Below are 15,180 nucleotides of genomic sequence, written 5' to 3' on the forward strand. Positions count from 1 at the left end.
GGGGGTTGCCATTTCCTTCTCCAGCTAAAGAGCATCATTCCTGGTCAATTCCACTCTTTACAGATGGGAAACTGAGACCCAGAAAGGCGACATAAGCTGAGAGAAAGGGCCTGGCCTTCCAGGCTTTCGGCTCTGACTTTATCCCCATATTAACAAGCCACGTTTAGTGATCAGAGACCTATCTTTTATTATATTCAAGACCAGTCTCCACTTTACCTCAACCCTCCTATCTCTCATTGTGTTGCGGTCAAATCCTTCTCCCACCCCTCCCCCACGCCCTACTCCGGTGTTTCCCGAAGGAACAGCCAACATCCTCTTTCTGCTTTCAGTTGTGGTCTGGAACTGCAGGGTTTCTCTCCCTCTCCCCAAGCCCTTCAAAAGGATGACAGTTTGTATCCGGAAACGACATCGCCCTCAATACAGTGAAATCTCGGTTGGATTTAGGATTGGGAGGGGCTCTTAACAGATCAGGATAAAACTCAGGGCAACTCTGAGCAACACTCCAGGATGCTTCGAGAAGAGACTGATTCACCTCTCCTGCTAATCTGGACAAATAGGGTTTATTGTTGTCGCTGAGGGGCCAGATGAAAGGACGTGCCCTGTGACCAAGCCATTTTCTGTGAGAAGAGCGACTTTGCCGCCAGAGTTGTGTGACGGCAGAGGAAGGAGACTAGCTCCCTGACCAGGACGCACGCAGGTCTCGTGCTCCCTAGAGGCCTGGAGGCGGGGCGGGGCCTCCAGCCACGCCCCCTCTCCGCCTCCTTCGAAACAGGCCGCGGCGATTGGTTCCTTCGAAACAGGCCGCGGCGAACCCTGAGCCTGAGGCAGCCGCGGCGGCGGTTGGGTAGGGGCGTGCCGGCCAGGCACAGATTGAGCGAGATGTTGCCCAGCAGGGAGAAGTGACCCTCCTGCGCCTGTGCGGGTGAGTACTTTGTATGCCGTTCTCTTTTCCTCGCGAACTCTTACTCGCCTTCTTGGGGCTGCGGTGCCTCAACTGGCACTGGAAGAGGCCTCGCGCTCAGCCCACTCAAAGGGTTGGTTCGGTAGGGGCTGGGAGCTGCGGGATTCAAGTTGATGTGCGATTGGTCCGCTGCGGGAGTCGCCTGCGCTGATTGGTCCTTGGGGCCGTCAAGATGAAGCAAGTCCCTGCCTTCTCCTGTCCATCCAGGTTTGGTGCAGGGGCCACAGGTGTGCTCGGGCGGCAGGTGTGCTAGGCGGGGGATGAGGTGATCACTCCCTGCCGCCCTGCTTTAGAATCCAGGAAGAGATCAGAGTCTGAAATTTAGCCTCTCCAGAGGCACCTTTGTTTCCAAGCACCTAGCTCATATAGGGTCACTAAATTCCTCGGTGTCGCCCCTGGGAAGAACTTCCAAGTCACTGACCTTGGAAGGGAAATTGCAGATAGTTATATTGCCATCTGGCAGAGGGAAAAGTTTGTTCTCTGTTCCCTCCGGCCCACCCAAGGGTCATGTCGCCGAGATGAACGGAAAGAGGGGACGTACCTCAAGGCTGTGAGCGCTGCTTTTCCCACCCGCACGTTTCGGTTTGAAGGGCTGCGTTGCGGGGAGGTTTGTAGATTGCCTTGGAAGTCGAGGGAAAATTTTGGAGCCTGTGCTTGCCATTCAGTCGTTCCTGGTTCCTAACTAATCTCTTCGAACCGCAGGATTGAGTCTTACTGATTTAGAGTGCTTCGTGGAACGTCTGTTAGAGAAGCTGGTCAGTTCTTATTAAGTGAAGAGATGTTTCTTTGCCGGCCCAGTCTAGGTCAGAGTTTGGGTTTAGCTTCGTTTGTGTGAAGAGTTTTAATACCTACTCTCTCAGAAGATAAGCATGTTGTGAACTGCTGTCTGATCTCAGTTGGCACTTAAATAATTAGGAATTGGCATTCTTGCCACCTCAGATTCCATTTAGGAGGAGATTGGAATAGATTTGAATGAAGAAGTGGAAACTGGTGCTAGTCGTCTGGTGTAGATCCTGATACGTGTCTGTGTGACTCATCTGTTTCAAAACCTCATTAAAAACCAACGGACTTTGCGTGTAGGTTTGTCTGCTATTTCCACATTAATGAATTATAAGTAATGTTTCTTTTTATGTGTTTCTTAGTGTGGGGGCTCTGAAGTCACACTTTACTATGTGGCCTTAGGCAAGTTTCTAAGTCTGTATTTCCTACTGTGTAAACAAAGGTTAACATTAAATAGTTGCTGCCTTATTGCTCTGACATTGTGAAGTTCAAATGAAATAATCCATGTAACTAGTTTAGTACATTGCTTGACACATAACTAGCATTATTTCTGTGCTGCTGGGCAGAGAGGAGCAAAAGGTGAAGGCAGTACCAGAGGTAGTGGTATTAATATTCATCATTTATTAATTAAGTTTATACATGTAAAGTACTCATTACTGTTTATCAGTATGATATGGTCGGATGGCATCATTGACTCACTGGACATGAGTCTGAGCAAACTTAGGGAGACAGTGAAGGACAGGGAAGCCTGGCTGGCTCAGTCCATGGGGTCGCAAAGAGAGGGACATGACTGAGAGACGGAACAATAACGACAACAACTGTTTATCAAATGCATTATTACCTAGCATGTATCAGGTCCAGTTCTAGATGCTTTACTTATATATTGTTAAACCTGTTAGTAATCCTGCAGTGTCATTGGTATTTTCTCCATTTTATAGATGAGGAAACTGAAGCTCAGAGAAAGAAATTAAGCTACTGGGTTCACCCAGAATTCAGTCTAGACTGTCTCACTCCAATGTCCAGCCTCTTTTTTTAATCACACTACTCTTGCATTTATATACCCAGAATTAAGCTTCTTTGCACAAAGTTGTTTGTATGGCCCAGGTTCATTTTTTCCATGGGTTTCGGTTTATTTTGACTACTGCATTAAAAAATAGTGGTAAGTAATTTGTGATGGTAAATCAAAGTGTGTGATAAAGGAATAATGTCAACAGTGTACTGCTATTACTAAAAAACTAAATGAGTGCATTGATGTTTGGGGACTTGGTCAGTTCAAAAGTAATGTTTCCTAATTTATATTTTCCCATTCAGTTTTTGCGTATTTACTGTACTTTTTACTAAGCAGCACTCTTTTTTTTTTTTTGCCTGTCAATTTCAATTTAAGTTTGGAGATCATGAAAGTTCAGTTATTTCAGTAATTGTTTTTCAAGCTGACTGTTGTGAGGAAAGTAAGGGGTTAAGGTTAATGCATACATACTGTAAACTGGCTGTGTATGTTTCTGTGTGTGTGTGTGTGTGTGTTACTTTCTTCCTATTATTTGTTTCTCCCTCTACTTTGTTATTTTAAAATCCTTAATGAAGCTTGCAGTGTACATAGTACTTGAGAGAATAGGAAAATTGAGTCTGTCAGTCAGTTGTCTCACTTTGAATTTCCCTATTTTAATTGAAATGTAACTACCATAGAGAAATGCCTCAGAGGTAATGTTTACAAGATGCAGGCAATAATTATAATTGTTATCTCTTCAGTGTTTCTCCTTCTAAAAACTCAAAAATTTTTCTCATATTATTACATTGTTACAAAATAGGGGTTTTAACAGAAAGTTGCTATGTATGTCGTCAATGAATTGCCAATTTTCAAAGAACTAGAATGTGATGAATTAAGTCCATAGGGTCGCAACTTAGTCAAGCACTGTACAGAAATAATGAAGAAATAGTATAAAGCAGTGAATAAATAAGGAATTGGGAGAAATGCTAGGTGAATTCAAGAGCTACAGATACAAGCAGAATTAATTTAGGCCAGTCAGGAAGGGCTCCTGGGAGAAGGTAAATCAGAAGAGTTGTAAACCTGGAATAATCTAGATGAAGACTGTCCCTCTCGATGACTCTTTTTCTCCGTCTAGATGTTGGATTTTCTCAGGACTTGTTCTAGGCCCTAATCACTGCTTTCTCCAGAAAGGTCTCATTCTTTCTAGCGGCTTTATCTCCCAAGGATTGCTGACAATTTCTGTCTGCTTCCAGACTTTCTTCTTAGCTCTAGATGTCCAACTGCCAAAATGACATTTTGGCTTGAATGTCTTTAAAGGCTTCTCAAATTAAACATGACCAAATCACAGCACTTTTGCCATCTCTGCTGGGTTCCCTGCTTCAGTCTGTTCAGATGCCCATCATCCTCATCTCACTAAACACTGCCATCATCTATTTGCTTAGTTGCTTAAACCAGAAAACCTGGAGTCATTCCTGACAATTCACTCTGCGCTGACATCCTTTGCCTTCACCCTCCATCTCTAACCATTATCAAGTCTTGATTCTTAACTTTAAAATAGATGTCAGATCCATCCACTTCTCTCTGGTTGAGACATTATCAGCATCCCTGCTCAGTCACCATCATTTGTCGCTGAACTGTTGCAGTGGGTCCACTCCTCTTGCCCTTCCAGACTGCTCTCCATCTCATCTATGTGCTCAATTTCCTTTGCTCTCCCTGTTTCCACTCCTCTCTGCTTCTCCTTCTCTCACTGAAGCCACTGATTCTTTTCCCCACGTCTCTACCCACCTGTCCTTCTGTTTCCTTCCCCCTTTTCTCTGTTAAACCCATCACTATCTTGCTCCCATGTCTCCTGCCCCGCTGCAGGAGATCTGTTAAAACTATGAATTACATTATGTCTTTCCTTTGGTTAAAACTCTTCCATGGCTTCCTACTGCACTTAGAATAAAATCTAATTTCCTCAACTTGGCTTTGTGTGGTGGGGCTACTGCCTAACTTTGCAGCCCTATCCTAAGGCACACATGCTTCACGCTTCAGTCATACTGGCTTCTTTCAGTCCTCAGAATGCACCAAATGCTCTCTGTTCAGAGTCTTTGTAAAAAGTATTCTCTATGGATAGAACTTTTCCTCTTCTCTCTCCCTGGCTGATTCCCACCATTCTTCAAGTTCATGTTTTTCCTCTGGCAAAACCATTCCTATATCACTCAGTCTGAGTCTTTAAAGTAGGCCCTTGCTGTTCTCTCTCTGTTCTTTCCTCCAAAGCAATTATCATGATTTAACATTGTATATTCATCTGTGTATTCACTAATGTACACAAACAAATGTAGTGGCTCCATGAGAGCATCACGTCTGTTATGCTCATCACTGCGTCTCTTGCCTGGGGTGCCTAGTTTAATAAAGGGTGTAAGTAAATACTTGGATAAATGAAGGAATGGCCATGTTTGAATGAACATGTCGTCTGAACAGTGATAGAGCCACAGAAATGAGCAAAACTGGTAGAGAGGATGCTGAGGGGACAGCTTGAGTGGAGCAAAGAGCCTCTTTGTGACACACCTGAAGACTTATTCTAGCAATAGACTTGTAGGTCACAAATCCATATTTGAGTATACTCCCAATTAGGCTGTTGGTATTTTAGAGTTTTTAGTATTCATTTATGGGCTTCCCTTGTGGCTCAGCTGGGAAAGAATCTGCCTGCAATGCGAGAGACCTGGGTTCGATCCCTGGGTTGGAATGATCCCCTGGAGAAGGGAAAGACTACCCACTCCAGTATTCTGGCCTGGAGAGTTCCACAGACTGTATATAGTCCATGGGCTCACAAAGAGTTGTTCATTTCTAACTGTATTACAATATGTTGTCAATTTTTTATGTTAGAAAAAAGAAGCTTTCCAAATTACATTTAATGATTTCTCAGTATTAGTTTTGTTATCTCTTTTTAATTTGATGAATTATGTTAAGTACACTATAATTATGTTTCATCATGGTATCATCACAATTCACTTGTTAAGTGCTAAGTATGTGTCAGGTACTTTATTTGTATCACCTCATTTAATCTTTACATGAAGCAGACAAGGGAGGTGGTGGTATCCCATTTACAAATGAGAACATGGATTTAGAGAAGTTAACTACCCCAAAGTGAAAAAGGAAGTGAAGTTACTTGGTCGTGTCTGACTCTTTGCGACCCCATGGACAGTAGCCTACCTGGCGCCTCCATCCATGGGATTTTGCGGACAAGAGTACTGGAGTGTATTACCATTTTCTTCTCCAGGGGATCTGCCCAACCCAGGGACTGAACCCAGGTCTCCTGCATTGCAGGCAGACCCTTTACTGTCTGAGCCACCAGGGAAGCTTACTATCCCAAGATCATCTGAAATTCAAACCAGATGGGTCTGCTACTTTCTACTACCCCAATGGTGCCTTTATGGTGACTTATTTTATACATTAAAAAACATGAACTGTGTTCTGTACAGATTTGTTGTTCAGTCGCTAAGTCCTGTCTGACTCATTGCGACCCCATGGACTGCAGAACACAAGGCTCTGCTGTCCTCTACTGTCTTGGACTTTGCTCAGATTGATGTCCATTCAGTTAGTGGTGCTATCTAACCATCTCATCCTCTACCTTCTCCAAAAGGATCCCTTTTCCTTTTGCCTTCAGTCTTCCACAGCATCAGGGTCTTTTCCAATGTGTTGGCTCTCCTCATCAGATGGTCAAAGTATTGGAGCTTCAGCTTCAGCATTAGTCCTTCCAATGAATATTCAGGGTTGATTTCCTTTAGGATTGACTGGTTTGATCTCCTTGCTGTCCAAGGGACTCAAAATCTTCTCCAGCGCTACAATTCGAAAGCATCAGTTCTTTGGCGCTCAGCCTTCTTTTTGGTCCAGCTCTCACATCCATACATGACTACTGGAAAAACTGTGTAGCTTTGACTGTATGGACCTTTGTCGGCAAAGTGATGTCTCTGCTTTTTAATACACTGTCTAGGTTTGTCATAGTTTTCCTTCCAAGGAGCAAGAGTCTTTTAATTTCATGGCTGCAGTCTCCATCTACTTTTCCCCCTATTTGCCATGAAGCAATGCGACCAGATGCCATGACCTTAGTTTTTTAGTGTTGTGTTTCAAGTCAACTTTTTCACCCTCTTCCTTTACCCTCATCAAGAGGTTCTTTAGTTCCTCCTCACTTTCTGCTTTTAGAGTAGTATTATCTGTATATCTGAGGTTGTTGTTATTCCACCCAGCAATCTTGATTCCAGCTTGTGGTTTATCCAGCCTGGCATTTCACATGATGTACTCTGCATATAGATTAAATAAGCAGGGTGACAATATGCAGCTTTGTTGTACTCCTTTTCCAGTTTTGAGCTAGTCAGCTGTTCCATGTCCAATTCTAACTGTTGCTTCTTGACCCACATACAGATTTCTCAGGAGACAGGTAAGGTAGTCTGGTACTCCCATCTCTTGTTGTGCATGGTCAAAGTCAAAGGCTTTAGTGTAGTTAAAGAAGCAGAAGTAGATGTTTTTCTGGAATTCCTTTGCTTTTCCCATGATTAAAAAAAAATATTGGCAATGTGATCTCTGGTTCCTCTGCCTTTTTGGAACCTAGCTTGTACATCTCCAAGTTCTCAGTTCACATACTGCTGAAGCCTCTAGCATGAGGGATTTTGAGCATAACCTTGCTAGCATGTGAAATGAGCACAATTGTAGTTGGAACATTCTGTGGCATTGCCCTTCTTTGGGATTGGAATGAAAATTGACCTTTTCCAATCCTGTGACCACTGCTGAGTTTTCAAAATTTGGTGGCATACTGAGTATAGCACTTTAACAGCATTATCTTTTAGGATTTGAAATAGCTCAGCTGGAATTGTCACCTCCACTAACTTTGTTCATAGTAATGCTTCCTAAGGCCCACTTGACTTCACATCCAGGATATCTGGCTCTAGGTGAGTGACCCACCATCGTGGTTATTTGGGCATTAAGACCTTTTTTGTATAGTTCTACTGTGTATTCTTGCCACCTCTTCTTAATCTCTTTTGCTTCTGTTAGGTCCTTACTGTTTCTGCCCTTTATGGTGGCCATCAAATGTTCCCTTGATATCTCCAGTTTTCTTGAAGAAATTTCTAGTCTTTCCCATTCTATTGTTTTCCTCTGTTTCTTTGCATTGTTGATTTATGTAGGTGCTTTTTTTTTTTTTTTTTAATGTTTCCTTGTTGTTCTCTGGAACTTTGCATTCAGCTGGATTTATCTTTCCCCTTTTCCCTTGCCTTTAGTTTCTTTTCTTTCCTCATCTATTTGTAAAGCCGCCTCAGACAACCACTTTGCTTCCTTGCATTTCTTTTTTCTTGGGGATAGTTTTGGTCACTGCCTTCTGTACAATGTAATGAACCTCTGTCCATAGTTCTTTAGGCACTCTGTCTACCAGATCTAATCCCTTGAATCTATTTGTCACTTTCCCTGTATAATCATAAGGGATTTAATTTAAGTCATACTTGAATGGTCTAGTGGTTTTCCCTACTTTGTTCAGTTTAAGCCTGAATTTTGCAATAAGAAGCTCATGTTCTGAGCCACAGTCCACTCCAGGTCTTTTTTTTTTTTTTTTCTGACTGTATAGAACTTCTCCATCTTCAGCTGCAAAAAATACAATCAATGTGATTTTGGTATTGACCATCTGGTGATGTCCATGTATAGAGTCTTCTCTTGTGCTGTTGGAAAAGGGTGTTTGCAGTGACCAGTGTGTTCTCTTGACAAAACTGTTATCCTTTGTCTTGCTTCATTTTGTACTCCAGAAAACCAAAATTTGCCTATTATTCTCTGTATCTCTTGACTTCCTACTTTTGCATTCCAATCCCCTATGATGAAAAGGACATCTTTTTTTTTGGTGTTAGCTCTAGAAGGTTTTATAGTCTTCATGCTGCTGCTGCTGCTGCTAAGTCGCTTCAGTCGTGTCCGACTCTGTGCAACCCCATAGACGGCAGCCCACCAGGCTCCCCTGTCCCTGGAATTCTCCAGGCAAGAACACTGGAGTGGGTTGCCATTTCCTTCTCCAATGCATGAAAGTGAAAAGGGAAAGTGAAGTCGCTCAGTCGTGTCCGACTCTTTGCAACCCCATGGACTGCAGCCTACCAGGCTCCTCCGTCCATGGGATTCTCCAGGCAAGAGTCCTGGAGTGGGGTGCCATCGCCTTCTCCAATAGTCTTCATAGAACCAATCACCTTTAGCTTCTTCAGCATCAGTGGCTGAAGCATAGATTTGGATTACTATGATGTTGAATGATTTGCCTTGGAAATGAACTGAGATCATTCTGTTATTTTTGAGGTTGCACCCAAGTACTGCATTTTGGACTCTTATTGACTATGAGGGCTAATCCATTTCTTCTAAGGGATTCTTGCCTACAATAGTAGATATAATGGTCATCTGAATTAAATTTGCCCATTCCTATTTTAGTTCACTCATTCCTGAGATATAAATCTTTAGTCTTGCCATCTCGCATTTAACCACATCCAATTTACCTTGATTCATGGACCTAATTTACCATGTTCCTGTGCAGTATTGTTCTTTACCATATCAGACTTTACTTTTACCACCAGGTATATCCACTGAGCATATAATGAGCATATAATGCATATAAACTGAGCATTGCTTCCACGTTGGCCCAACCACTTCATTCTTTCTGGAGCTATTAGTAATTGCCCCCTGGTCTTTCCCAGTAGTATATTGGACACCGTCCAAGCTGGGGGGCCTCATCTTCTGGTGTCATATCCTTTTGTCCTTTTATACTGTTTGTGAGGTTCTCACGGCAAGAATACTGAAGTGGGTTACCATTTCCTCCTTCAGAGAACCACAGTTTGTCAGAACTCTGCACTATGACCCGTCTGTCTTGGGTGGCCTTGCATGGCATGGCTCATAGTTTCGTTGAGTTACACAAGCCCCTTCACCACGACAAGGCTGTGATCCATGAAGGGGATGGTATGAATACAGCATTTCTATTTTCTCTTCTAGGCAACTAAGAAATATTTGACTCAGAATTTTAAAACTGAGAAGATAGTTTTTTTTATTCCCCTGAACAAATCAGGATATTTTCTTCCAACTGTTTTTCTAAATGAAGCATTAAAAATGATGAAATGTTTTTTGACACACAGAAAGGAGTATGCAGTAATGTAAGAACACTTGTGTTCTCACCACTTCTCTTGGATGAGAATCTTGTTGGTACAGATGCCTCTGTGGGTTTCCATCCTAATCTCACCTTCGTTCCCTGCTCAGCAGTGACCACTGTGCCAACCTGGGCATTTATCGTATCCCTGCAGCTTATGTGTCTTGGCAGTTATCTGTCAGCTGGGTGCTATCGGTGTGTTGCAGTGGCAATTAATGTTATTTTTCTGAGGAGTCTTACTTTATTTCTTTGCTTTTTGGCCATTATTTTACAAATCAGCCCTTGATTTGTTCCAGGACTGAGCCCTGCCGCTTGTGCTCTCCCCACCATATTTTATTAATATAATGTGAGTGAGGAATTAAAATGTACTTGGTTTCAGAGCCTACAGCTGTGGAACAAAGGAGCAGCTCCACAGGCTGGCATTTTTTTTTTTTTTAATTCCCATCATGATCTGAAGTCAAATTGGTATAAAGAGCCTTACGATAAATAATCTTAAGGATTTCATGGCTGAAACTATTTCTGAATGTTGTTGTTCAGTCAGTAAGTCATGTCCAACTCTTTTGTGACCCCATGGGCAAAGTGGACTAGGCCCAAATTCAGTTCAAGTTTCAGGTAGATGAGCTTATTATGTGCTTCTAACATTTTCTCCAGATTTAAAAAATTGAGCGTGGTATTCCTCACTTGTGGTTTGTCTTGTTGAAGACTCCCATTAGCAAGTAGTCTGGCCTTGGTCACATGAGAGCTTCCCCCTGCCACCCCCCTGACCCCCTCTAGATCTAAAGGAAAAGACTTCCTCAAGATGGCACAGAATTAAAGTAGTCTTCTCCAAAAAGACAGACAAAAAACAGAAACCAAAAAGGCCAGTAAGTTGCTAATTAAGATGCAGCTTCAAAGTGAAGAGTTGCTGATTCAGTGTAATTAGTTTATGTGGGAAAAAAAATGTAGAGACTGAGACTTTTAGGGAAAGATAGATAAGAGGAAAGTAGGTAATAAGCTGAGTAAGAGGCAAGAATTGCAGTTGTGATGCGGGTTAGGGACTGGGCTAGCAGTAGACAAGAAACTGCTTTTGGGATTATATGCTTGAGACAGAAATGGCTTAGAAAGAGAATGGCTCGAAAATATCAAATCACTGGCTCTTAGTATCTGGAACACAGTGAATACTCTGGAGTTAATTGATGATTCACTGATAGAGTCTCATCAACTAATAAAAGCTTTCCAGTAAGAGCATATATTTGTGTACATGATAGTTTTCCACATATGAAGATATGTTATAACTTATCTGAGTAACATTTATTAAATAACTACTTTTAAAAGGTAATCAAGATGGTTGTCCTTTTGTCATCTTTAAAATAGTTCTATGAGATAAGAATGATGTGGGAAAATATATATATGTATGTGTATATTATATTTAAATAGACTGCTAAAGTTCAGTGACTGAAGGTTGTGCACAAATTCTTCATTTCTTTCATAAAACTAATTTTGTTGAATTTTCCATAATAAATGCAACTGCTAAACATTCTTGTGATAGCTGCTTTGTGACTGTGTCACTGTTCTTGATTTGCACACGCCTTATAATTTAAGCCTTCTTTTGTTTGGGGTTGGCAGTTCCAACTGTTCAAGCTCTTGTCTGATTATGTGGGACTCCTTATTTTAATGGGAGCAGCTTCTCTGCTGCATTTTTAAAAAATGGTCTCGGAAGCTTCTTACTGTGGATCTCTGTTAGGGACAAAGGATTATTTATGCTAAAGGAAAATGTATTCCCTACTGAATTAGCTCGTGGGAAGCATAACAAGCTCATTTGTAATGCTCAATTGTACTTTGGCCTTTTGCTAGGGTAGAGAGAAGGAAAAATGATATCAGCAACATTCTGCTGTTCTTTGACTTCTTAACAAAACCAACGTGATGTGTAACATCAGACTTTTCAGATAGGTTTAGCTCCATTTCAGCTTCGGTACCAGAAGTGTTCCTGAGAGGAAAGTGGGATGTGTAGTGGTCACTGTGCCTGAGGTATGTTTGGTATGACTTAGGGGAAGAAAGTCACTTTTCCTGGGAAATGGAGAACATTATAGCCTTATAAGCCATTTCCTATTTTTTCTTAGAATGTTTTAATGGTGGTTTACAATTAAAAAATAGACCAGCATATTACACTGCTCTCAGCAATCTAAAAATTCTAGGTTTTATATAGTCTGTATTATTCTGAATGTTTTCAAACTCTTTTTTTTCTCTGAAAATATATTAAAGAGTTGTATTAATCTAAATTAAAGTTGTATTTTTTTTCTTGAAGGTTTCAAGAGTAGTACTTTAGAGTTTGAATTCCTATTTCTTTTGGGTTTTTGGCTTTAACACGTCATGGAGAAAATAACTTATGAAAAATTATTATAGAAAGGCATTGAGGATTGTTTCATAGTTAAAATTGATATTTTTTCTTTTTCACCTTATTGTCTGGTAGAAGAGGTTTATGGTTTAGCTTGTGAATTTATATGGAGTTAAGATAAACTTATATGATCTCTTTGTAAAGATCAGATGAAAGATACTTTCAGTATCAGTCATTGTGATGTTTGTATTACATTATACTTACAGTGTCTTCACAGGGAGAAATTCTGGGGCATTTTTCATTTAAAACTAAGTTTTATTGTTAATTTTATTTTACTAGTCAGATGCTTCAAGAGTTTCTTTGATATTAGTGCCGGAAACTACATATTAAAGTGTTTCAGGTTTTCCTTTTTCAAATGAGGAGTACTTTTATGAATAAGCTAGGAGTATGATTGAATTCTCCTATCATCAAATAACTCCAAATAGAAGAAAAAGTATTAGGTTTTCCGTCAAATAGAATAAAGCAGATTTCCTATAAGTTGAAGGTTTGGGGAATGGAAAAGCTACCATTGTGTGAATATTAATGTTTTGTTTTATTTTCAGAACAGAAGTGTCATTTCAGTATAGATGACCATGCTGCCTGCAATTCAAGTAAGTGGTTTTCTTGGGAAAATATATATTTAAATTAATGAGATCAATGTAACAAGATTGCAATAGTTAGTAGAGTTATCACAAATTTTTTTTATTGTACTAGTTTTTTAAACATCAAATTTAATAACAGAAATACTCTATTTTTACTTTCTAGTTCTAAAAAGACTTTAATTTTAAGCATTCATTTATACTGCATATTTGTAAGAATCAAAAATACCTTAGGATTGGTGAGTTCATCTTAATTACACTACCCCAGGAAAAAGAATATTTTGTGATTTTCTTCTCATTAGAATTTAGGATGTGTTTGTAGTTAAAAGAGCTTTCAATGAAAACAAATGAAAAACTTTAATTTTAGATAATTGTACATGTGTCCTTTAATGCCTGTAAATAACATGGTATTAAAACTTAAAATTTAAAGTGTGGATTTTTTTGGTTAGTTTTTTGGTGAGGAGAAGCAAGATGGAAATAATGAGACAAACCAGAATAATCCTACCTTTGAATTTGAATGATTTCCAGAGTTAGTACTTATATCCTTTAAAGTTTTCTTTGTTTCGATGTACATAGAACATGACTGAATTTTAACTTAAAAACTGCCTGGAAGGTCTACTTAGAAAGATGCAAGCAACTGATAATAAAGTTTGCCTTGGAAAGGGAGAACTGTAGAGTCAATCAGATTTCATGTCTGATTTTAGTTCTGCCACTGCGTGAGGTCCTGACAAGTTATTTTACCTCTCTGAGTTCCCACTTCCTTGCCTCTAAGGTAAGGATAATAGCACTTATTTTTTAGGGAATATTTAGGAATGTTAGGAATATTCCTATTATTAGGAATATTAGGAATTTAGGAATCAGTGAGATAACATGAGCAAGATGTGTCCTGGAATGTGTTACATAGTAGGCACTTAGGAAGTTTGGTTGTATCATTGGTACAACAAAATTACCCAACTGTAAAACTGGAGATTATACCTGGGTCATGAGAGCCTTTTATTTTTTTTTTAATTAAGAAAGAAGACATCAAGATAACAGTGGGTGATAGCCTAGAGAAGATAATTTATCAAATGGTTAAGAACAACTCAGGCTGTGATGTTGCTTTCTCTCCTCCTGTGCTGTGCAGCTCTGTCTTCCAACTCTGCTAGTAAATGCTTTCATAGTGTTTTCCTTTTGGACTTCCCTGATAACTCAGTTGGTAAAGAATCCACCTGCAATGCAGGAGACCCTAGTTCGATTCCTGGGTCAGGAAGATACCCTGGTGAAGGGAAAGGCTACCCACCGCAGTATTCTTGGGCTTCCCTTGTGGCTCAGGGAGATGTGTGCAATGTGGGAGATTCTTGGGTTGGGAAGATCCCCTGGAGAAGGGAAAGGCTACCTTCTCCAGTATTCTGGCCTGGAGAATTCCATGGAATGTATAGTCCATAGGGTCACAGAGTCAGACACGAATGAGTGACTTTCATTTCACTTTGGGACTTGACATTTCATGGCAGCCTCCCAAAAGGTCTTATTTTTCCTATTTGGGTCCTCTCTAATCCACATTGAGTATGCTCAGAACTTATTTCTAAAATCCATTTTTATCTGAGTATTTACATGTCTCTTTTTATCCAGGTCTCTGCATGTCATCAATTTCATGTTGATTATGTTTTCTTCCTTATTGAGTGCTTTTTATCATTGCATATTGACCATATTTTTCTCATTTCCAGCCTACTGGCCATTAATACTTTCTTGATGAATTTTTTTTTTCACAGTGTTTTCTTGTAGTTCCATGAACCTTTCTCTCATCTAGATTACACAGATCCACCTCTAGTGATTCTTTTTCAAGAGTACTCTTGGCATCCCTCGTGGAAGTTTTTGCTTCTTTCCCTGGTGAATGTGAGAACTTCCTAGGATTTTCATTCACCTCTTTGCTAATTAGATTTCATTATTCCTAAATGCCTTGCAGAGAGGAGGCACCCAGTAGACAGCTGTTTTCAATTTGTTTCTTATTCACTTAATTCATGAAGGCCTTCCTTGCCCCTTTTTATGTCCATGGTTCTGATTAGTAAATAAACTTACAGTCTAAAAATCAGTGAACTATAGCTCCTAATCTCTTTTGGGTCCTAGTCCCTTTTAAAAACCTGACAAAAACTATGAACTCTCTCTCTCTCAGAAAAGGACTGTTTGTACATAGGCCTAAATTTTTGCCTAAATGTCAGTTAGATCAGTAAGTTGTGTACTGATTCAAGTTCTTCTGTAGACTGCCTATGGTTAGGAATCTTTGCAATATGACAGTTTTCAGTATGTTTGAGAACAGTCTTTATACATGCAGACTTTGTTGTTAACATCTAACTTTTAACAACATTGATATGCTAATTGCTTTACAATGTT

At 40.2% G+C, this 15,180-nt stretch overlaps 1 protein-coding gene across 2 annotated transcripts in view; it reads left to right on the forward strand.

The window, feature by feature from the left end:
- The first annotated feature begins 319 nt into the window (after window positions 1-319).
- The window catches only part of GAS2L3 (growth arrest specific 2 like 3), a 34,696-nt gene continuing 19,835 nt past the window's right edge, over window positions 320-15,180 (forward strand). Inside the window, exons 1-2 of one of the 2 annotated variants that reach the window (XM_069581059.1) lie at window positions 320-922; window positions 12,778-12,825. In XM_069581059.1, the coding sequence (XP_069437160.1) occupies window positions 12,802-12,825 (24 nt within the window). In that variant the 5' untranslated portion in view covers window positions 320-922; window positions 12,778-12,801. The remainder of the gene's footprint in view (window positions 923-12,777; window positions 12,826-15,180) is intronic. The other variant, XM_069581060.1, reaches the window with a different exon arrangement.

The sequence above is a fragment of the Ovis canadensis genome, chromosome 3 (assembly GCF_042477335.2).
Source record: "Ovis canadensis isolate MfBH-ARS-UI-01 breed Bighorn chromosome 3, ARS-UI_OviCan_v2, whole genome shotgun sequence".
Lineage (NCBI taxonomy): Eukaryota > Metazoa > Chordata > Mammalia > Artiodactyla > Bovidae > Ovis > Ovis canadensis.